This window comes from Mauremys mutica, chromosome 4, assembly GCF_020497125.1.
Source record: "Mauremys mutica isolate MM-2020 ecotype Southern chromosome 4, ASM2049712v1, whole genome shotgun sequence".
Lineage (NCBI taxonomy): Eukaryota > Metazoa > Chordata > Testudines > Geoemydidae > Mauremys > Mauremys mutica.
In genome coordinates, this window is record NC_059075.1 from 43,457,605 (window position 1) to 43,481,256 (window position 23,652).

The 23,652-nt window shown below is 48.0% G+C and overlaps 1 protein-coding gene across 1 annotated transcript in view; it reads right to left on the reverse strand.

The window, feature by feature from the left end:
• VSX2 (visual system homeobox 2) overlaps window positions 1-20,663 on the reverse strand; it is a 40,741-nt gene extending 20,078 nt beyond the window's left edge. The window contains exons 1-3 of the mRNA XM_045016734.1: window positions 20,249-20,663; window positions 18,857-18,941; window positions 14,696-14,819 (exon numbers count right to left, since the gene is read on the reverse strand). Of these exons, the coding sequence (XP_044872669.1) occupies window positions 14,696-14,819; window positions 18,857-18,941; window positions 20,249-20,663 (624 nt within the window). The remainder of the gene's footprint in view (window positions 1-14,695; window positions 14,820-18,856; window positions 18,942-20,248) is intronic.
• Between the last annotated feature and the right edge of the window lie 2,989 nt (window positions 20,664-23,652).

Consider the following 23,652-nt stretch of genomic DNA (forward strand, 5'->3'; position numbering starts at 1 on the left):
GGAAGCTTTTCTTTGCGACCATGAGGGCTAGAAACTTACTTTTTTACAAAATGTAACCAACAGCCTGATCAGTGTGGTGCTTTGTCTCCCTCTAGTGGGCCACAGCTAGAGGTTGAGGCAGCTTTTACAGCCTTAGCTAACGGAGCTTAGTCTTTTAGCTCAGGAATTAGAGGGTCATGACATTCTGCACAATCTGAATATGTCACACAGGCCACAACAATACAGCAGACGGGCCAGATCCAGCCTGCAGTCAATACATTTGACACTCCTTGCCTTACCCAACAGGGTCCTGCTACTGACGCAAGTCCCCAGGTGTTATGGCACTATAAATAATAATACCCAATTTATGATTATTTATTCTGCTCCCTTTCTTCTTGTTTGTTAGTAATCTCCTTTGGTCATTTACATAGCAAGTAGTACTGGCAAGTCCTTGTTTCATGCAGTAAGAAATCATTTTACCACTATGCTCACGACAGCTCTTACTCCAGGCCTCTGCATATATGGGGCAGGGAAGAGACCCTCAGCAGTCCAATGCACCAGGTCAGATGAAACACAAAGGAAAGTATCACCAGAACATCGCCAGCTGACACAACAGGCGAGATGGCCATAGTCAGAGCAGAAGAACAGGTGGAAGAATGTGACAACCAAGAGTAATACGTGTAGAAACCCTCTCCCTGGCACTAGCACCTACCCCAGCTGTGATGCAGCAGCACAGAATGTTGTGCTGGGCAGAAAGACAGCCAAAGAGAGGGCAGCTCGAGCTGGGGCAGAGGCTCGGAAACCACCTGAAGGGGGCAGTTGGAAAAAGATGTTAGAGAAGAAGGCGGGAAGGAGAAGGCTCTAGCTGCTGAGCCTGCAGAGGAATTGGAGCTGGGGTAGGAGGTGATACAAGAAAGAATAAAAGTAGGGAACTGGGGAATAAGAAGGAGGTTAGCAGAAGCAGAAAAAAATAGACCTGGGTATGTGAGCAGACACTATTAGAGAAGGGAAGTAGAGGGAAATAAAATCCAGAGAGCGAGTATCAAGGGAATAAACCGAACAGAAATATAATTGGTGGGAAAAGGAATTGATCAAAAAGCTGTGTTAGATGCAAACAGATCCTGGAAGGATCTAAAATACATGAATGGAGAGTGTGACTGTTTGAACATCTATTGAAGGAATACAGTTTAAAGGTGGCTAATGGAAAAGTGATGGCCCACTAGTTGAGGAAAGCCCACTTGTGCTTAAACTTGGTGCAAAGAGGTACAGGCACACAAACATCAAATCTAAGGAGCACTTCAAGATGAAGGAACAAAGAACTGGACAACCAGAGTGAAGCGGGACTTACAGCCAAGGAGAAGAGCTGATTCTCCTCTGAAGTGACACAGTATATTGTAATCTCTCTTGTTCTTGTTAATAACAATGCGTTTGGTACTAACTGCCCAGCATGTAGAAGCTCACAAAGGTTAAGGCGTTGGTAACCTATTGATCATTACTATAAATAGGGGGTCTTTGGTAATGTTCTATGTTATTTATGCTCCCAGTACAATTTGAGGGTTTCCCATATAAAGTTCTAAAAATTTACAATCATCCCTGTTGGCTTGGTTTGCTTCTGCCTCTCCTCACAGCTAGTGTAGCCCAGCCTGGCTGGGTCAGCACAAATGCAGAGGGCAAAGGGCTATGGAGCCTCCCAACATCATCCCTAATGACAGGCGCCTGCCCTTGAAGGAGATGAAGAGTCTGAGACCAGGCCAGATATGGATAGTTCTCTGACCAGTGCCCAAGAAGACAGGAAGCCACCAGAGAGAAAAGGCAAGTACTGCTATTTAGCCTCACTATTTGGGCACTTCACAGCTACGCCGTAGCCCACATCTCAGCTCCGGTCTCTTCCTACCCCTCCCTTGCACCTCACACTCTGCCCACTTCTCTTTTAATGCAGCCTTGGCCTTCTTCGCCCCATTCATGACTCCTGACATTTTTGCTCCATTCCCTTCCTCTTTCTGTGCACGAAGCACTCTCACTCCCAGCCTTCAGCTCCCTCCTCACTCTTACTCCTTTCAGTTGCTTTGTAGCACAGGTCTCCACACCCATGTTTTCTACTTTGGCTAGAACACAACATGGCTAATGGTATGATCCACTACCCGTGTTAGAGAATGTCCTCTCCAGTGCAGTGCACCCTTGCCCTTGCTGTCTCTTCTTTAACCTTCTTCTTCCCAAAACTCCATTGCCTGTTGTCTTCTTTCTGGAACAGAAAGGAGGAGTTTTCTGTATAACTTGGGAACCCTGTTGATGAGGCTTGCTTGGCTTTGTTTGTGACCCAGCGCACATGGATAATCAAAATTCCCCAGGAGCTGAGCTGAGAAGAGAACACCGAGAACTGCGCCAGGAAATTGTCCTCCTCGTCTTTTTCCTGTTCTGAGAGATCTTTCTGCTTTGTTTGTCATTCCCCCAAAATGTCTCAACCATTCTTCATTGTCCAGTTGTAGCTCCCTAGCACTGAAAACGGCTCTGACATACTTCGTTAGTCCTCCACCTCCTCTTCCCTCTCTCTCTTCCAAGTAGGTTGTGCCCCTATGTACATTCCAGTTAGTGGGATGATTCCCATGAGTTTCCATCATGCTCACAACATTGTTGAACTGTTGAGGAGGAGACAGAACCAAGCATTCTGCCCTGGCCAACAGAACTGGTCCAACTTGGCAGAAAGCAGCACTGACAACATGCTCTTAAGGGGCGGAGCAACGTGTGCCTTTTGCCTACACACTGAAGAACTCTGCGCAGCATCATGCTTCTCTGAGTTCCCAGTGGGGTGGAACCACTCCACCCTCCCCTACTCAGGCCCCTTGTGTCTAGGAGATCAGAACCTATTCTGCTTGAGTGACACCTGCCTCCTGTTCTTCCTCATAGAGGGCATTCCAAAGCTCTAACTTGCAAGCCCTTCTCTACACTGGCAGATCCCACATCAGTTTGTCTCCAGTACCAGTCTTCTCTTTCCTTCTCTTGCACTTGGCACTAGAAGGATCTCTGCTGAGAGGGTCAGTATCACTCCTGACTTAAGTACTCTTCCCAGGACTCCAAAATGAGTCTTGGTCATACCAAGTCTTCCTTTGCTGCTGCCATTTGTCACCACAAGGACTGTAATCAGTGGGAAATCCCCGCCATCACATCCATCATCTGGATAAAGAATTAGCTTTGGCAGAGAGGAGGCAGCAGATTTTATTTTATCTTATCTGATCCCCGTATCTCATGATAGGTCCTCACTATAGAATCACCAGTAGACTCGCATGTCTGTCTTGCAGGAGGCTCTCTTATACTCCCTTCTTATCACCACTGGTTTGCTAAGGATAGTACTTTGCCTGTCTCAGTTAAGAGACCGTGAAGGTTGCAGGACATACTGCTTTGGAAATGCCCTGGTTTTCTCCCTTGTGTATATGTGATATGATGATGTCTTCTTTAGTTACATGATCACTTCCCATTTCTCAGATACGGGGCCACCGGCTTTTTCTATTATACTTGTGTTGATTTCATGGCCAACACGACCCAGTGTATTTTTATTGTCATAGTCCTTTAGGTTCGCTTCTCACTGAGGTCTGTCTCTTAATCATTTAAGCAGAAGCCACAAACTCAACAATTGACAACCCTGCAGCAGTACAGCAACTCTGGTGAAATTCAGGGGCTGAGGCAGTTCACGGCTACGTTAGCTTTGCTGTTAGCTTAGGTGGCTAGTGTGCACTGGCCAATGTTGTTAGCATTCTGAGTTGTATACTCAGGGCTAGAGTCTACCTTTTGCAGGCAGACACATGCTAGAGGGACAGTGATGCCAACCTCAGTGAAAATGCAGCAGATGCTCCCATAGGTTCAGTTCCTGCCCCTGGCCACTGCCTCATCTCATCCCACTGCCTCATCAGGTAGCTAGAGCCCAGAGGAACACTAATTGGAAGCAGAGCCTGTCCAATACAAGCACATCATAGCCAGCCACTGGTGGGGGCACAAGACTGAAGAGAAGGTGCCATGAGCCCTTTATCTTCTCAGGCTTGCACAACTGCTCAGATGCCAGCTACAGTCATTGGCACTTAACCTGTAGTGCAATGAGCACATGTGGTTTCTAGGTATGTGCCTCTCCTAGACTCCAGCTGGCTTTCACAGCTCAATGCGCAGGACTGCAGGATGCTACACACAGTATCTTAAGGGTGAAGAACAATTGTAATTTTTATTGTGTTTGAGAAATAGTATGTGGCTGTGTAATTAAGAACTGTCTGCACTGCTGTAAATGAGAAGCAGCTTCACTGAAAGCACCGGTGTTACCCCAGCATAAAAGGAGAATCGGGCCCACCGTAAGCGCATATACACACAAGGAGGCAGATCCAGGCCTGCATGTAAAAGCTTAACTTTGGCATTTCCAGACTGTGATCCATTTGTGTGTCTTGGCTGTGTAGACTGTAAGATTTTCCAGGCAGAGACTGGTTCTCGCCCTGTGCGTGTACAGCACCGGCATGGTGATACCGCAACTGGGGCTGCTTGATGCTGCTGTAATATAAATAAATCAACAGGAACATGCCAGTAACAAAGAGTGGGGCCAATTCAGGTGTATTTTGAGAACATTCTCAGCTGCTAGTGAAGTGGGAGGAGCCACACACCAATAGAGATTAAAAATACAGGCAGGAAACAGCAATATTTGATTCAGCTTGGCATAAACAGAGCTAACCTAGCTGGCTAAAAGTAATCCCAAACTCAGGTACTCACTGAGAGGGAGGAATCTGAGGTGTGAGAACAGTGTAGAAAGTCTGAAGGGCCAGGGTGGGCTAGGTGTAGTGCAGCAGGTGCAGTTTAGACAGGAGCTTGCCCTGTGATATGGCAAGGAAAGAAGCTAATGCACTGCTGGGCAGCGTACGCCATGACCTCACCCAAGGAACAAAGAGGGGAGCATCGGTCCTCTACACAGCTCAGGTATGAGCCCTTCGGGAATGCTGCATTCAGGCCCCGAGTCAGCAAAGCATTTAAGCAAGTCCTTTGCTGAATCAAGGCCTCAATTCTGCGCACATCCTTACCCCAGGAATAGTGTCAGATTGGACCTTTCGGGATCAGGAAATAGACCCCGTGTCATGGTGCTGACAGTGAATGGAGCCTTTTGTTCTCTGGTAGATGAGAGGGCCCAGGACTATCAAGATGTCCATGCTACAGCAGTTGACATGGTGACGGGGCTCAGTTCAGTAGCATGGATAGGTCAGATCAGTTGTGTAGCACCATGGCTCAGGCTTGGCTGAAGACAATGGTCTATCCCAGCAAAGTGCTGTCACCTGCCCTGGGGGCCTGACACTCCCCTCCCAAGTTGCATCCACCAGGGGCCTCAATAGCCAGAGAGCAGAGAGTCACTTCTGGGTCACAGGAAAGACACTTTCCCCCACGACGTCATGCTCCTTATCACAAAACTTCACCTGGGAGTTCGTGTTTGATGCGCCGCACACCAGCATGAAGTGGGAGGCAACAAAACCAGTTATGCTGCACTTACACCTCCCCTGCTAGGGCTTTGAAGAAACATGCAAATCAAGGTGGTGGTATTATTTATTAATATTTAATAAAGCTTCAAGCTTTATTAGCTAGCAGCCAGCAGGTTCCACTATGCCTATGTTCAGACTGCACAGCATCACATCCCAGCTGGGGACCGACACAGAGTCCCTCTCAGGCTGGCTGCATGGCAGGGGAGCAGACACCACCTCATACCCAAAGTCAGATGGCAGGCTCTAAGCTAATGCTTCCAGCTTCACTTGATCTGTTTGCAAGAATTTGCCAGGCCCTCCCGGCATTAGCACGGCGCAGATTAGAGTCAGGAGATGCCTGTTTGTTCGCACCGCCTCCAGCCAAGGTGGCCTGCAGCAGGCCTCAGACGCCAACACTGCTGTAGAGCATAACTGCAGCAGTTTCTTCTTCACCTCAGTCTCCGATTTCTCCCACGCAGTGGCTCAGACAGGCTTCAAGTCAGGGAAGGACAAGGGTAATTTGCATCTGCACCAGGACTTCTCTCCTGCTTTTGATGCGCCCAATGGTTAGGATGCAGGACAAGAGTGACAATATGCTTTTTATATCTATATATAGGCCCTAGGACCTGCTGCAACACCACCCAATCACAGCGGAAAGATAGAGGGCAGCCAAAAGGCAGGATGGATTAATTCTGGCAAAGAAGAATCAGACAGCTTTTAGAGCTCTATCAGGAAAAAGAGAAGCGCTATAGAAAACAATCATCCATTAAGATATGAAGAGGGGTGTGTGTGAAATTAACCATGACTCTAAAATGGCTGTGATATTGACCTGCGTTTTTTAAAAGTCTGTACTCAACAAAATCAGGGAAGAAAAATTTATAAAAATAAAGAAACTAAGGGGAAATCTGCACACATACCAGTCAGCTGGTCCCTTTGACATGCACCCTAGGGCATGATGAGAATTAACTATTGAAGATACTGGGCCATCCACAATTTATTTTCCCCAACTCAGGTCATGAAAAGTTGGGGAAGTATCAGAGGATTAGAGAGAAGTGAATTCCTCAGCCAGAGGAAGGAGTGAGCATGACAGTTACTAGCACAGACATTTAGAGTAAAATCTTCAAGAGCACCTTGGTCCCATTTTCAGTCATTGTTGAAAACAAGATTGAGGCAATTTGAAAGTTTTACCCTAACTTCTATCTCTAGGAAAATAACGGAACAAATATTGAGGAGAGTAACTCATGTCTAGACTCTCACAGCTGTACTCACCCATGCAGAGACCTCCCTTACACTCTTGCCTGGACCATGGTCCTGGCTGTGGTAGGGAAAGCAAGAGCTAGGCACCCAATGTTCCCTGTTGCAGGAAAGTGGGTGAGAATAAGCCACTCCTCAACAAGGGGCTCAGTAACTTATTCCTTCAGCACAAGGAAAGACGGGGGAGGAACAGTCACTCCTGACTCATGTCAGCAATGTGCCAGCAATGCCCCTCTGCCATGTACATTGGCCAAACCGGACAGTCACTATGCAAAAGAATAAATGGACACAAATCAGATGTCAAGAATTATAACATTAAAAAACCAGTCGGAGAACACTTCAACCTCCCTGGTCACTCTATTACAGACCAAAAAGTCGCAATTCTCCAACGAAAAAAACTTCAAAAACAGACTCCAAGAAGAAACTGCAGAATTGGAATTAATTTGCAAACTGGACACCATTAAATTAGGCTTGAATAAAGACTGGGAGTGGATGGGTCATTACACAAAGTAAAAACTATTTCCCCATGCTAATTTTTCCCCTACTGTTACTCACATCTTCTTGTCAACTGTTGGAAATGGGCCATCCTGATTATCACTACAAAAGTTTTCTCCTGCTGATAATAGCACACCTTAATTGATTAGTCTCGTTAGGATTGGTATGGCAACACCCATTTTTTCCATGTTCTCTGTGTATATATATCTTCCTACTTTTTTTTCCCACTGCATGCATCCAATGAAGTGGGTTTTAGCCCTCGAAAGCTTATGCCCAAATAAATTTGTTAGTCTCTAAGCTGCCACAAGTACTCCTAATTCTTTTTGCTGATACAGACTAACACGGCTGCTACTCTGAATCCTGACTCAGTTCATTCCCTGCTCCTTGGTGTGGGTGTGTTGCCTCTTACTTTGAGTTGGCCCTTAACATCTAGTAGGTAGAGCCACAAACAACAAGAAGCAACGTGATATGTAAAAAACACACTAAAAAAAATGAGTTCTGAACATTAATTTGTGGCTGAAGGAAGTCAATGGATTGAATGCATCTGCAGTCTAATGAAGCCCTTAAGAACCAAAAGTCACAAAATTTTGATTTGTTTTAGCTGGACATGCCCATGCCTTCTTTAGCACAACTCCTTGCACATGGAATGCCACTCGAGCGAGTCCACCTTCTCATTTAATTCCTTCCCAAGATTCACTTCCACTGCAATGTCTACAAGAAACTAACCAGCTATTAATGGCTAGATATAGGGATAATCAGGCATAGTTTACATAATAAAAGTGAAAAATATATGGCACTAAGAAGAGGTATTCCAGACACTCCATTTTTCTCTTGCCTACTATATCACGTCTCCTCACAATTCAGCTGTTTTTAACTCAACTTTTTGGGGCAGGGTTCACATCTTCCTATGTGCCCATACAGCAACTAGCACATTTCTGGCAGTGCTAGAATAATAATTAGTTTGGATACAAGCATGAGCGTGTGCACTGAAAACTGTCTGAAGGACCATAAGCAAAGGGGAATGAAAACACCCCATTACAGCAAGGGCTAAACAACTCAGCTGAAAAAAAAATGAATATGAATTTAGAACTAAACAAGCATTTTACGCAAGAAGTGCTAAAGCAGAGAACTCCTCAAATACCAATTAAAACACAAGTGCCGAGAAACACCAAGTGCCTTGAGAAATACTCAAAATAATATTGTTACTAATCCATATGTCTGCTTACTTTTAACTCACTTGTACACTTCCTACACTTCTGAAAGCAGAGAGGAAGTTAACAAACACTTATCTGAGATTTCACTGCCCAGACATGCCCCATGAGTTGTTGGAAGATGATATATCTGTTGAGGAGATAGAACAGGCTATTTCAAAAGTACCTCATGGCAAAGCCCCCAACCCTGATGAACAGACTATTTTATTTTATACAGTTCTTTAACAAAAATGCTGGTTCCCAATTAACTAATACCGGAAACTGTTCCGTATGCCCTGGCAGTTTACCTCCAACTATGTATTCAACCATAACCTGCGTTTGTGCCTTAGGTTGGCCTATTTTACCTTCGATAAGGGCATAAAATCATCCCAAGTTTTAGCAAGCAGGAAGAATTTCGTCCTGGTCTGGTCTTTACCAATCACATGGTACTTACACAGGCAAGAGATGATCTCATAATATTAATATTCCTTAAGGTAGCAGAATGAATTGCAGATTTCTACAGCAATTCCATCCCTAGATTCCAGAAAGGCCATTGACTGCATTGAGTGGTCAGTCCTCATTTCTAGCCTTGAGTGATAGGATTGGGGCCAAAATTCCTTACTTTGAGGTCTGGTACAATTACCATATCAACAGCCATACTCTTTAATAATGGTTATGAGTCCAAAAACTTGGCCTTCAATAAATTAAATGTGCTGCCACTTGTCATTTTCTTTTATTATGGTTCCTCTAGCTCAAAAGGATTCATTCCAGTAACTGTATTTCCGGGGGGGGGGGAAAATCAAGGATAACGATCACCCCCCAGGTTCTGTGTTTCACCTCCTAAGAGATCCCCCGTGGCCCATTCTCATGGGCTCCAACTCAGTTAGACATTGGAACATTAGAATTAGGTATTGGAGTTCGTGTAGCCAGAGACTCTTTAGACCTTTTCAGGTTGAATTATCCTCCTTTAGCCCCGCACTTTAGAAAACAATCTTGCATAACTAGAATATACTTAACCTCTATTTTCCTGAATAAACACTATTAGTATGAACTTCCCTCTTCATCCCCCTGCAATTAATTACTTTCCCCCAATTCTTCCAGACCCAATCTCAGTTAAACTTCTTTAACAACTGCAGGGTGATATTAAAATGTATTTTGACAGGTGGCAGATAAAAATTAGACTGTGTAAGAGAAGAGATGTATTCAAATGGGGTATCTAGGATTTGTGGTTCCATAGGGATCCAGTGCTGTTTGGAAGGGCCTGGGCAGTATCGGCACTATTCTCATAATGAATCCAATAGTGCTGCTAGACAGTTAAGTTGTGAGACTCCAAACCACCGATGGATTTTTTTTTATACAGAATTATAAAGATTTTTTTTAACTGCTCTAATATAATTACATTGTTTACTCACCATACAAAGGTTATACAGACTAGAGTTGCCAGAATTCTTAAATACTTTCCATTCCCTTCTCCCCTCTGTAATAATTGATCATTTCCCCTAGAAGATTATCCTACTCTCCATCCAAAAAAAGACCAGCATGGTCTTACTAGATGTACCCAATTTCTTGATATGACTGGTCAGATATATTCCTTTGATCAGTAAGCAACAGTATAATTACACCAATATATCATTATTTCAATAATCCCATACTTGGACTTTTACAGGGCAATACTACTTTGAATACAAGAGGCTTACCAGGCTTGGAAAATGTTATATTTTAGATAACCAGAATTTAAATGCATCTAAAATCCACACAATACATTTAAGAGACCAGGATCTGCCCTCTTAAGAAGTATATAGGTAGATTTGGATATTAGATTCCTGATGACAGAGTGACTATATTTTATGGAAGAGGACAGACTCTTAACTCATCTCTTATGTTACCGTAGCTGGGAGTGGAGTCTCCCAGCCTGGGTAGACAGACTTGCACTAGTGGGGCGCAAGCTAGTGTGCTAAAAATAGCAGTGTGGACATTCTGGCTCAGGCTGGAGCTTGGGCTCTGAAGCCTAGGTGATCAAGTGTGCTCGAGAACCTGAGCTGGAACGTCCACACTGCTACATTCAGTGCACTACCTGAAGCTGTGCTAGTGCAAATCTACCTGCCTATCCTGGGAATCTTGCTTCCAGCTGCAGTGTAGACACACCCACTATGTACTAAACATGTGCATACCCAGTAGCAGCCTGCCTTACCCCATACAGATTTATCAAAATAAATTGAGGCCAATGTCACTTCAGTTCTGCTATAGGCACTTTCAAACATGTGTGATGGGATTACACATGAATCCTGATATTTTGTGAAATGGTCACAATGCAAGTTACTAGGAGATATGAGACAGAACCTGCTAGAGAAACGAGTTCCTCCCTTGGTTTCCTTTTGATAGAGGAGACTTTCTAATGCTGCCCAGTGAGGAAATCCTCATGTTCCTTCTATGAGCATCTGCTTCAGCAAAGCATGGGACATCCTTACAATGAGGAAACTTGCTGCCCTAAAGAATTAATATCCATATTATCTCATTACCTGGGCACCTGGGAATATTTTTTACTGAGTGCAGTATAATGTATCAAAACCAGAAACTAGAAGTATTTGATACCTGTTAAGAACACATGGTGCTTTGCTACAGGTACTGCTTGCGTGAATAGTTCTTGTACACCACTCTATTTCTGTTTTTCCATTTATTTTTGTATGTATTTTAATATTGGGCTTTGCTTGTGACCTCCAAAAACTAAATCCATTCATGAAAACAAAGGGTAGTAATACACGAAAATATGCAAGATGGGTCCAGTGGGAATGTGCAGGGGTTGGCATTAGGAGTCAGTCTTATATAACTTCTTTATTAATGATCTAGAAGAGGGAGTGAACAGCATGTTAATGAAATTCACAGATGGTACTAAATTGGGAGGAGCTGCAAATCCCATGAGGACAGAGAAATATAGAGGGCCCTGGAAAGATTAGAAACATGGGCAGGGAATATGGAGAGATTCAGTTTAGGAAAAAATATAGCTAATATGTTAAGTGGAAAAATAATTTGAAACCAAAAATACTGAGTGGAAGAGGGAAACCTGGGAAGCAGGAATGTCCAAAGGAGACTTTGGAGCGATAGCAGACAGCCACTAGACAGACAGGAGTCTGCAATGTGATGTGGAATCAAAACCAGGCTAACAGTAGTTTGGGGAGAGATGTGCAGAAGGTAGCTGTCCCTCACTATACAGCACTGGTGTAAACTCATTTGGTATATTCCAGTAGGCTCTTGATCCTGTTACCAGAAAGGCTGACAAATTGGAGAGAGTTCAGAGAAGAGCAACCAATTGATGAAGGGGTTGGACAGACTGATTTATGAGGAATGATTAAAAAAAGATATTATAGCTTGGATAAGCAATGACTAAAGGTTGGAGAGTAGAGGCTGGTGGGGAGAGGACAGTGTATCACTATTTAGAGGGTGTAAATCCCAAGGCTGGTGAGAGAGAGAAATTATTCAGGGCTGGTACAAAGGAGAGTAACTGGATAACATTTAAAAAGGGGGTATTGAGGCTAAATATCAAGGAGCACTTTCAAGCATTAGCATCATCTTCTTGATATGTGGGGAGGCTTATAACATGAAAGAGCAGCCAGGGAAACACTAGAAAATATACAATAAGGAGCAATCCTGTACTAGCCCCTTGGAGACAGCCTGCCCTTTTCCTTCAGTATCTCTTAGGAGTCTCTTATGGGATTCTGTGATCTCTGTCCTGGCACGAGATGCTCAGATTCCCCATACAATAATGCCATGAAAAACTACCGTTTCCCATACCATCCCAGTTTCCCTAACGATCACGTCCCCCTGGGATACCAGTGCTGATGCTTATTACGCCCCTGTTACAGAGTCTATAGCTCCTACTAGATGGGTTTAGTCCAGTTCCAGTTGAGTAGGCAGACCACAACAATGACAAGTTGTGGCACAGAAGTTGCCAAACAGTTTCTCACTGGATAGTGACAGAGTAAACTATAAATAGCAATTCAGTGAAAGAAGAAAGAATTGTCAAGCGCTATTCAGCTACTAAATAAGACAGATGAAAACACTGGCTCACATCATCACAAAAATGACCCAGATATTGACATTACACACGCAACCTTGACCTGCAGCACATGAAAATATTGGTCAATCCCAGCCTATCAGCCTGACGTGATCGGTAAATGGTGTCTCTACATTTCAATAGTCTGGTTTTGTCCATAGCTAAGGTTCATTCCCAGACAAAGGGTGAAGGCCCGCCTGTGGGAAATCAAAGAATAGTCTTTCTAATCTAGCTCCAGATGATGAATGCAAGCAACGTTTACCTCCCCACAGGCCTCTTACACCCTGATTCACAGAGACGACATCCCAGAAAGCCAGAGGTATCCAACTGGCTCTCCATCCAATTCTTTCTTGCTAGAAGCATCAGGACCTATCCATCAGTGAAATCCCAACGTGGAATACAAGGAACAAGAGACCTTATTCTAGCCATTCCTATTTCAGGTAAGGAGCCAATTAATTATGTCTCAGGCCTGCTGGAAATCAGTGCTTAGGATAACAGCAGTGAGGTCACCAGGAATCATGCCAGCACAATAGAAGGATTGGGACTTGATTTTATCAACATGGTACGTTTGATTAGCACAAGCCTTTGGTGGGGGAAGATTTGTTGCAAAGAAAAAAAGTGAAGCTGTTTGGTTTGGGAAACTCTCTCCATTCCTCCCTCTCCCCTGCCACTCCCCCCCTCCATCCCCCCGCCCCCCAGTTTATACCTCAGTAATGTACAGCATCGGCACTATATCCTTAAGAGTTCTCTAAGGTTCTTGTGAACCCATGGAACGGGCAGTCTACCAGTGCTGAAGAAATAGCTACGTAATGATGTGTTGGTCCCCTGAGTGCTGAAAGAGGCACAGACTGAAAGAGCAGATTTGAGTCAAGGGGGCGGTTGACCGAATGAGGGGGACAGTAAGAAAACGTGCAGTTTAGTGTGGCACGAAGAGGAACCCAGGCCAAGCCCTTCACAGAGAAGCCGAGCTGCATCAGCTAGAGAAGTAGCTGCCACAGGTATGCAGGGGAACAAGGCCAAGCTTCAACCCTGCAAGCCCAGAAGCTTCATATCAGCACACGCAGGGAAGCCAAAGGGCTCCATACTTTGCCGCTTTGTTGCTGCGCTTTGTGCAGGAACCAGGAGCGGGAGTTGCGGGAGAAGGGAAAGCAGAGGTGGCTTTAAGCTACCTTTGTGATCCCTACAGTCTCAGGTTGTCAAGGTCCTACACTGCCTCTGACATTAGTTGCAGCAGTCATAAGTATTCTCTAGCTTCTGTTCTGGCCTCAATGCACCCCTATGGGCTGTCTGCCAGCCCAGAATAGCTGGAGAACAGCATTCTCCAACCACACCCCTTCCCTCCCCACCCTGACACACCTTATGCTAAAGGCTGTGCTAGGGCATTGACACACAGAGAGCTGTTCTGGCAGTTCAGTGCCATCCAGGGAATCCACATCTAACAGGGGTGCAATGGAAAATCAGCCCCAAAAGGTTTTCCTAGGGAGCCACAAGTGCCTATTTGGAGAGTTTGACACAGAGGACACAAAAGGCGCATACACATGGCTTATTTAGAAACTCATCCATACTTGAGTTCATAAGACAATCTTATCCAGGGCTACACTCGGCAATCTGATGCACCCTCAGACAATGAGATCTAACCCTCCTATGCGCCTCCAAGGGAATAGAGACTGGCTGTTCTCCAGGTCAGTGCTTCAATTTGTAGTGGGTTGGGATCAGGGATTTCTCAGTTCAGGGACCAGGTCTCTGTGGAGTTTCCTCTTTAATCATGTCCACACAGATGCTTGGGAGCTGCAAGGCACGGCTATCCAGATCATTTTGACCATTTTGGACTCTTTCAGTACAGCAGCTCCTCATTTTGGGGTTATTTTTCTATTCTGCCTATTGTAAAATATATCCATTATCCTGGGTACCTTGTGGCAGGTGCTAGGGAAGTTAACAAAACAAATACACACACAAAACAGGACAGTACAGTACACACACTAACAGCAGCACACAATGCAACCGCACACACAAAACACCACACCCACAAAGACACGCCACACACATACACCTAACAGATGCTTGCAAAGAAGCACAGAAAATATGACTGCCTAGAGGTTTCGGTTCTGAGGGATGGAGTTTTATTCAGTGTGATGTGACCATTTCTGTGCTGGAAGCTGCCGTGTCCTCTCCTGAAGGAGAGAGCGAGCAAACGCTGCTTGGGAAGGGAGGAATGAGAGGGGTGCTCTAAGAGCCCAGAGAGGAATGATTACCTGTATCCTGTCTTCGGGCAGTTCTGTTTTCATGGCCAGCATCTCTCTGGCATAGACATCAGGATAGTGGGCCTCATTGAAGGCCTTTTCCAGCTCCTCCAGTTGGTAGGATGTGAAGATTGTCCTGAGGGGAGTAAAATTCATTAATCAGAATACAGAGAAAGCTGAACAGTCACAAAGATGGAGAAACAGGGAAAGGAAAATCTCAGAAACTGGATAACGTATGTAGATTGTGTTTTACTGTTTTTCTATGGACAGAAGGTCAGGCCCTTGGCTGAGAGAAAGCCCAGAAAGTGCCAGGACATTGTGTTCTTATAGTCACAAGTCACCTTCCTTTTCAGCCACTTCCTCCTCTAGGCCGCCTCTCCTCCAGTTTCTCTCCCCCAACAGGATCGCTGAGATGACCATAATCTCTAGTTTAGATCTCAGACATTATTTCCTTCCAAAAGATATTGAAGTGTCTCTTTTCCCCTCAAAGAGGGCCCCACTTCTTGATTTACGGGCACTACAGTCCCCTTTATGTTTGCCACACAGACACTCCAGAAGATTGGACTGAGGCACGGACAAGGAGTGACATTGTTCTCAGCATCTCACCTCTCCCAAGTCTCTCCCTGCTTACAGACAAACCAATCCCTTCAGATCCCTAACCCTCAGCAAGTCCCCAAAGTTTTGTCACAGCCCTCATTACTTTCACCAGCCAGTTCCTCCCCAAATGCACGCAATCTCCAACCACGAACCCAGGGCCAGTTCCCTTGCTTGACTTCTACACAGGAACCCAGAAAAACCTATCTCCCACTAGTGGATCCCTGCCTTCCTCTGATTTGCATTACCCCATTACCCACCATTGGAAATCCTTCCTGACTGCCCTGAATGGTCAATTGTCCCAACCTGCATCCATATGCCCAGTTCTCAGCTTGGGATGGGTGGATTGAAAAAAATCAGCAGCTGGAAGCTGCGACAGATGAGAGCACAACTCCAGGAGAATGCAAAGAGATTCCAGCAACGGGGAAGTAAGGTACCAAGAGCTTCTTCACCTCCCTGCTGCCAGAAATCCTCCCTGAACCTCGGGCTGTCCAAGCCCTTTGAAACTCCAATTTTCTAAGTGTGGTTAGCCTACACAGCAGTTAGCATTCTCATGTTTGTTTGGTTTTTTTAAACTGACTTGCATTTAAAGTAAACAATCAAACTACAGGACAGGAGATACAGTGCCTGAAAGAATTTTAAAAAAAATTTTCACTGAAATAAATTAGAGAATTTCAAAAGATCCTATGCCTTCCCAATAGCACAAACAGAAACACAGTCTCAAAATTACCTTCCAACATTCAAAACCTAAGGATTCCACCAGATCAATAACATTATTAACAAGAGGGGCTTGTGAATGCAGGGGACTGAGTCTGCAATCAGATCTTTATTTAAATTCACTCCTAAATCTGCTCTGTGTTTAGAAGGATTCTGTTCCTGCTCTTGTAGAATCATGGACACTAAGATGAAAAAAGACCTATTAACTCATCCAGTTTCTCTCTTCTGGACCCAGTACAGGATGATTTGTTACTGTACATTCTCTAGTTTTTAAATGCCTCAAGTGTTTGGGGCTTCTACCATCATCAGGAGATGATGCCACAGCCCAGTGCAGCTCACTGGCTGAATATATATCCTGAAATTCATCCTATATTTTCCCTTTTTAAACATCTGATTAGTCCAAGTCCTTTTTACCACAATACATAATCCCTCCTTCAATTGTCACTTAGCCCAGATACAGCAGACAGATTTGGCAGTTTTAAGCTTTTCTTATTAAAAAAAATCACTAAACACAAAAAGTTTGTTACTATGCAAAATTGAAAACTATAAACAAATGCAAATCCTGTTTCCAGTATCCTGATCCATCTCTAGTCCTGATCCAATTGTGATCCTTACTCCAATCCTAATTGAGAACTCACCCATCTTCAAACCCAATCTAGTTCACAAAGGAAATGAGTCCATATTTATTCTGGGGGTAACCATAGAATTGCTTGACTTGAAAGTACGTCACATAGGTCACTAGTCAATCCCCCTGGATTGGGGTGGAACCTCTAGCAGGGAATCTAGCCCATCCTGGGATATTTAGTCTCTTCCTGCACAGCATCCCGGCTAGGCTTTCACTAGGGTATCTTTTAATCCACCAATCCTGAATTGTGGCAGGATTGATTTAATTATCCCTAAACCATCCCTGATAGATGGCTGTCCCACCTCCTTTTGTCCTGACTATCCCTGGCCATGGCAATCCCAGAATCAAGCTAGGTACTTCTAGCCATCACTGTAGTGTCTAATGTTTATGTGGCTCAGTGATTTTTAGCTGCATTTTACAGATGGGTAATAGAGGCATAGGGAGGCAAAATATCCCATAGTCTGTGGCAGAGCTGGGAACTGAAGCTAGATCTCTAAACTGTGACGCAAGTGCCTTAACCAACAAACCATCTTCCCTCATCTACCTTAGCAGCTTGTTCTACCTCTTGTTGAATATCTTCAATACTTTATTAATAATGAATAAGTGATTGATAGAAACTGCGGTTTGCCTAATAAATGATGCTAAAATTGCTCTACTGCATTGCAGAGTCCAGTTTTAATAACCTGACTACTCCCATTTCTAGTGGCCCTAGGATAAATGGCTTGTCACTTTAGGAAATATTTTAAAACTATTGGTGCCTCTGGGACCCGCATACCTAAAAACTGTAGGCACCTTTTGAGTAAAGTAGTAGCCTGGTTTCAAGGTTCCAGGATCCAGAGCCATAGGGAATAAATCCCCGAGGGTAACTTTTAAAAATAAATAAACAAGCTTTTTATTACGAAAAAGTTACAATAAAATTTTAACATACTAAATTGTATACTACAGACTCAGGGTCAGATTACTATTCAAAGAACCTTGCTGGTTGGGGAGCCCTCCTCCTCCTCCCAATCCACTAGTAAAGATGACCAAATTTCTTAATACTTATCCTCTCTTTTTGGCACTTCTCTTATTTATGGACTTGGTGGGAAAGCTTTCCTATCAGGACAGTCCATATTTTACTATATCATAATTGTATAGGTGGAAGGGTCACCTATTTCCAATAATGTGCAATACAAAGTCTCACTGCCAACAATTAAAAAAATGAGTTTGTCGTTCTGTTTAAAATGCAGATACTTAATGCTCTGGTGAAGAGAACAGGTTAGGGGATCTCTAGGAAGCCGGCATTTTGTCACAAGATGGGTATCTTTATTAATTTCCTCCCCAAACCATTTAATTCTTGGGCACAACCACCACATGTGCAATTATGTCTCCCCAGTTCCCTGCAACTCTTTCAACAGAGTGCCTGTCTGGGAGCAAATATATGATGGATCTTAACCGGAGGCAAATGCCATCTGTGGGTAATTTTCTTGCGATTCATAATCAAACCCCAAATCCTGCTTCCTTTGACTGGGGAGCAAAAAGCAGAAGGTTCCCTTCAGATAGATTCCTCCCTCCTGTCGCCTTTATGGGGGAGTTCAGACCTGAGCCCCTGTTCCTATGCGCTGAATTAGCTCTTATGTGAAGGGTGCGTGGATCTATATAGAGAAGGGAGAGAGGAGTGGAATAGAGGTGGAAGGCAGGGTTTGGACCCAGTTTGCGGCCTTGGCTGGCTACTCGGGATTGCCGATCTCATGCATTCGTGTTTATTTATATTTTTAATAAAACGTCCTTTTATTTGAAACCCATCAATGGCACAGCAAATCCATGCAACCAGACAGTCCTACCGCTATTGTCTTCATCCTTCAGCCCTAGCCCCTGCAATCGCCTGTTACACCGAATTAGTGCATTTTGTCTCAACGCAAGCCCCCGTGCAGCCGCTGGATCCAGTGAGCGCGAGGTGCTGCATGCACAGACCCAACTGCACCATCGGGGCCCGAGGCTGGAAAATCTTTGGGGGTCAGGAGCTGCGCCATCCCGTGCCTCTGTGCAGTGCCCAGCACGACAGGGCCTCGGGGATAGAAATAATAAATACGGCACCGAGAGGCCTAAAGGTACCAGCCAAGGTTGGGGCAGGTTCTGCTGCTGGGGGCAGGCAGGCGAGCCCACAAGGTGCGGGAGGCTCCAGGGTAGCCCTGCGGGGGTCTCGCCCGCTGGGGAGCCGGGCAGGCGGGGAGGGGGGCAGCGGGCTTCTCTCCTACCTGTGCCGTCTCTTCTTCCGCTTCTTGCTCTGGTTTAAGGAGGATTTGGACATTTTCCTGTCGCTGGAGGAAACATCCTCGGAGTCTGGGAAGAGAAACGCGGCAGAGGCTGAGGACGGGTTCGGGGATTCGCCTCTCCCAGCTGCGCAGAGGCCCCCCAGGCTGCCGGCGCCCCCTCCCCGGGCCGGGCCAGGGGCTCCCTGCCCGGCGCGGGGTGCCAGGGGCTGGCGCGGCCCTTGCTTTGCCTCTCCCTGGGGTTTCGCTTTATTTTTCGTTTGTTCGCCGAGGATTTCGTTGCGATCCCGCAGCGGCAGCCCCCGGGCCGGCCGGGCGAGGCAGAGCCCTCCCGGAGCGCCTGTCCTGGGGCGCGGCGGGGGAGGGCTCGGGGCTCGGCCCCTGGGGCTCCGAAGGGCCGGTTCTTTGCGCGCCTGTGCCCCGATTTCACCCAGTTTCGTTGGGGTTTAATTCCAGGCGGCTTTAAAATAAAAGCCCCAAGAGGGCGGGAAATCCCCGCGCTGCGCCCGCTCCCCCGGGACCCCGCCGCGGGGGGAAATCGGGCTCTGGGGGGGATAATCCGCCCGGCTCACCCGGGAGGCGCCGGCCGATTCCCCGCGTGGCTCGGGGCGCATCCCGGAGCCGCCCGGCGGCTCCTTCCCCTGTATTCGCCGCCCGGGGTGGTTGTTCGTTCCCTCGGGCCGGGGGCCGTTCCGGCAGCTCGGGGTTTCCCCCCACCTACCCCGGAGCGACTGGTGCAGGGCGCCGGGACCCGCATTTCGATACAATCGGTTCTGCCATGGGGCAGGGACCGTCTGGGGCTCGCCCGAGGGGCGGCCGGGTGGGATCGGCCCGCTCCGGCCCCCCTCGGCCCGGCCCCCCGCGGTAGGTATTCCCGCTGGATGTTCCCGCTGCGGGCTGGGCGTTAAAGGCGGGCGGGCGACCCCGCCGGGAATGGGTGTGGGGGGGGGCGGGCGGAATTATTACGATATTTCCTAACTTTCCCCCGGGCAGCTGCGGGTGAAGCGCGCCCCGCCGGGTCCGGGGCTCCGGAGAAGGCGGCCGGGCGGATCCTGCCGTCTAGCAAATGGACGGCGAGGCACCTAATTCCCCGCAAACGAGTTAGGGGCTCCGGCGCCCCGGGGGTCCGCTCCCCTTCGGCTCCAGGAAACCCCAGGGACGGCGCCCCCCATCCCCCGAACCCCCCCATGTGGTACCCACCCACCGGCCGGAGGTTTCCCATCGCCAGTCCATCCACCTGGCGCCGGAACGAATTTTAATAAAGCCCCCCCCGGGGGGGGGCAGCCCGGGCTTCCCTGCCGCCCTGGCTCCAACTCCTCCGATCGGGGGGCAGAGACCCGGGGGGAGCGGACCCCCGGGGCAGCAGCCTGAGCCTACCTGAACTGGCCGTCTGGCTGGTGTCCAGCTGTCCGGGGGCCCGGGCCAGGGGCTGCAGGTGGACGCTCTGGGGGTCGGACAGCACCTCCAGGAAGGTGGGCTGGGTGTAGAAGCTGGGGATGCTGCCCGCCCCCAGGAGCCCCATGCTCACGCCACCTACCCCGGCGGGGCTGAGCACAGAGCGGGCCGCCAGCAGGTGCCCGGCGGGCAGGGAGTCCAGGGCAGCCCGGGGGTGAGAGGGCGGCTCCTTGTTCAAGCCCAGGATCTCCTGGATGCCGAAGCCGGTGCACCTGGGCGGGGTGGGCCCGGAGCTGGGCTTGGCCCCAGCCGCGGCCCCAGGCGCACTGGCCGCGCTGTCGGGTTTGGGTTTGCTGGGCAGGCTGTGGGCGAGCGCGTCTCCCGCTTTGCCCGTCATGCTGCGGCCGGCCGGTCCCTAGTGCCCGCTCCCGGGAATGCTCAGGAGCCCCCGGCTCAGGCCCCTTTTATCCGCCCAGCCTGGAGCCCAAGTGGGGTCAGAGCCGAGCAGCCAATCACAGGGGCCAGCCGCGATTAGGAATTCCAAAAAGCCGGCAGGCTCCAGCGCAGGCAGCGGAGGGGCCGGGGGAGGTGGCCTGGGACACGAGGGCCGGGGGGAGCCCGGGAGATGGGGGAACCTTGTGGAGGCAGCGAGGACCTGGGGGCCGCCTGGGACGGAGGGAGCCTGGCAGGGCAGAGCGGGGAGGTCGGGGCAGTGGCTGGGGGGAGCCGGGAGAGGGGCCCTGCCGATCAGCTGGGCCAGGTCTTATTACTGATGTCAGCGCGGTGCCCAGCGACCCCAGCCAGCCGCTGGCCCGCAGGACGTGGGGTCTGAGCGGGGACAAGGCCTGACAGGTGGGTGCAGAAGGCAGCAGCGGGAGGGGGCAGGCAAGGCCAGGGCCAGCCGGCTGTGGGCATTTGCCAGGTGCAGGCTTCGGAGCTGGTGTTTTAAATAAGCGAACAAAAAAACATGAATCAGGCCGCTTGCTAATAGCGAGCTGGGGCGGGGGGACGCACAGCCCCACCGCCGCTGCTAGCCTTGGGGCGGGGGGAATGATCCGAGGGCAGAAGCGGACCGAGGAGCAGTGTGGGGGCAGCCCCACACAGCCCGAGGGGAGCGGGGCCTTGCTGAGCCCACAGTGAAGGTGTGCTGTGGGGAGGCTGCCGGCTGGGGCACGGGGGGAAAGGATAGGGGCAGGAAGGATTTTTGTGGTGGGTTGGGATTGCTGTAAGAAGGCATCGGAGCAACTGGAAGTTGAAATGCCTGAGCCCATACCTCTGAGCCTGCCAAGGCCCAAGCGGGCGGGTGCTATGTGTCACACCCCCGAAAGGAGAGACACAAAGTGGTATTGATGCGGGAAGCTGAAGATGCTGCGGAATTAGCCTTCTTAGTTACATGATTATTTCTGAGGTAAACAACAAAGGTGAGGGGGGTATCCAACTTGTATGGGGCAGAGGTAAGGTCGAGACTGAAATGAGTTGTGTCCCTTGACCTAAGGTACAGCTGAGAGCATAGGAGGTAGCAATGAATAGTTTGTAAGATTGCACCTCCCCACCTAGACCTCAAGAGGCAGGTAAGAAGCACAGACAGAGGACGACCCACACAACCTCTAAGCCTGGGGCTCCTCGGGAACAGAGCCTGGGCAGCAGGCAAAGGATCTCCTTGGTGCTTGGGCTTCAGAGGAGCCTTGGTCAAAGACTTTAATTTCAGAAGAGATCGCCTGTTGTCAAGCCTACATTTCATCCAATGCCTATTAGGTATAACGTGTTTGTCACCCTGACGATCCCCTGCTTCTTGAAGTTTATGCCCATCAAATATTATTACACCCCTCAAGTGTCAACAGTTGCAGTACCACCCATCGGATGTGGGGTATTTTCCAGCCACATTAGAAGACTGCCTTGGCCGTTATTGGGTGGAAAGTTTCATCTCTGAGATATGGTGCCCTGTTCTGCTCCCCCCCCCCTCCCCCAGGAGTCCTTCCAAGGGAGCTTGATGGGATTCCAATTTCACTGAACTAGAAGGGACAGGCTAGAGTAGCCTGCTAGGTTCCTTTGCACTCTTCCCCACAGACTATGGGTCACGGTACAAATGTTTTAGTGAGTCCCAGTCATCACATAGGCCATTCTGCTTTTCAGTACAACGTTCTAGAGAACCAAAGGAAGACACATGTCAAGATAAAATTTGATCACACCTGATTGAGTTAATTGCATCCCAGCTTGAAGGTTTAAGAGAAAGAAAAAAAACCCACTCTACCCATGACTTTTACTAAACAGGAACAGCACTTGAGAGATGGGGAGAAGTGAAAGTAGGTTTGTGGGAGGCAGAAAGGAAGTCCAAACATCTGCAAGAGGGAGCTGTATTTGGAGAATGAGACGTTGAGAATTGGGCCCCTTACTGTCCACCTCTTTTACAGTGCCCCAGTGGCATGAGAGTGTAAAAACAGCAAGTGGAGACAGTCTCCCTGAAGCTCCCAGAGTAAGAGCCAGCCAAAGGCATGGCAAGCAATGTGGCCAACATTGGTTATTGCAAGCCAGCAGCGCAGCCTATAGCTTGTTTAATACTGGCCTAAATTAAAGCAGCCCCTGGGGCCGCTCTTACTTGGGCCAGCCAGGGCACCAGAATTCAGTAGACACAGAGGTAGCTTAAAGCCATCTTTACCCCACCCCCTAGGAGGCACCACTCAGAATCTGGCCCTACAGCTTCAAATTGCTATGACTTATAAAGAGCAGCAGGATTCCTCATGCAGTAGGGGGCAACTGTTTCCATCCTTGAGGCAAAGGCTAGTCTGTTTTGTTGTACTTAGATAAGAAAAGTGAGGTCAACTACCTGCCAGCACTAGCTCTTTATAGTGCTTTCCCTCCTTCCCCTCAGCATGCTGCCTAGTGCTCAAAGTTCCATTATACTTCAGTGTTTAGAGCTAAGACCTGCTGGCCCAGCCATCAATGTACTGGTGGAAAGAAGGGAGAAGGAGAGACCATGCAGAAAGCCCCTGTCCCTACCCAACACTCCTACGGAAAGGGCAGTCATAATGTGACAGCCTGAACTCTCAGGGTCAGCTCCTGGGGGCTTCTGAGGGGCACATGGGGAAGGAAAGTGTTTCTAAGGCCTGGTCTACACTACAAGTTTAGCTTGAATTTAGCAGTGCTAAATCGAATTAACCGTGCACCCGGCCACACAACGAAGCCATTTACTTCGACATAAAGGGCTCTTAAAATCGATTTCTGTACTCCTCCCCGACAAGGGGTGTAGCGCTGAAATCGACACTACTGGTTCGAATTAGGGTTAGTGTGGATGCAATTTGATTGTATTGGCCACCGGGAGCTATCCCACAGTGCACCATTGTGACCACTCTGGACAGCAATCTGAACTCGGATGCACTGGCCAGGTA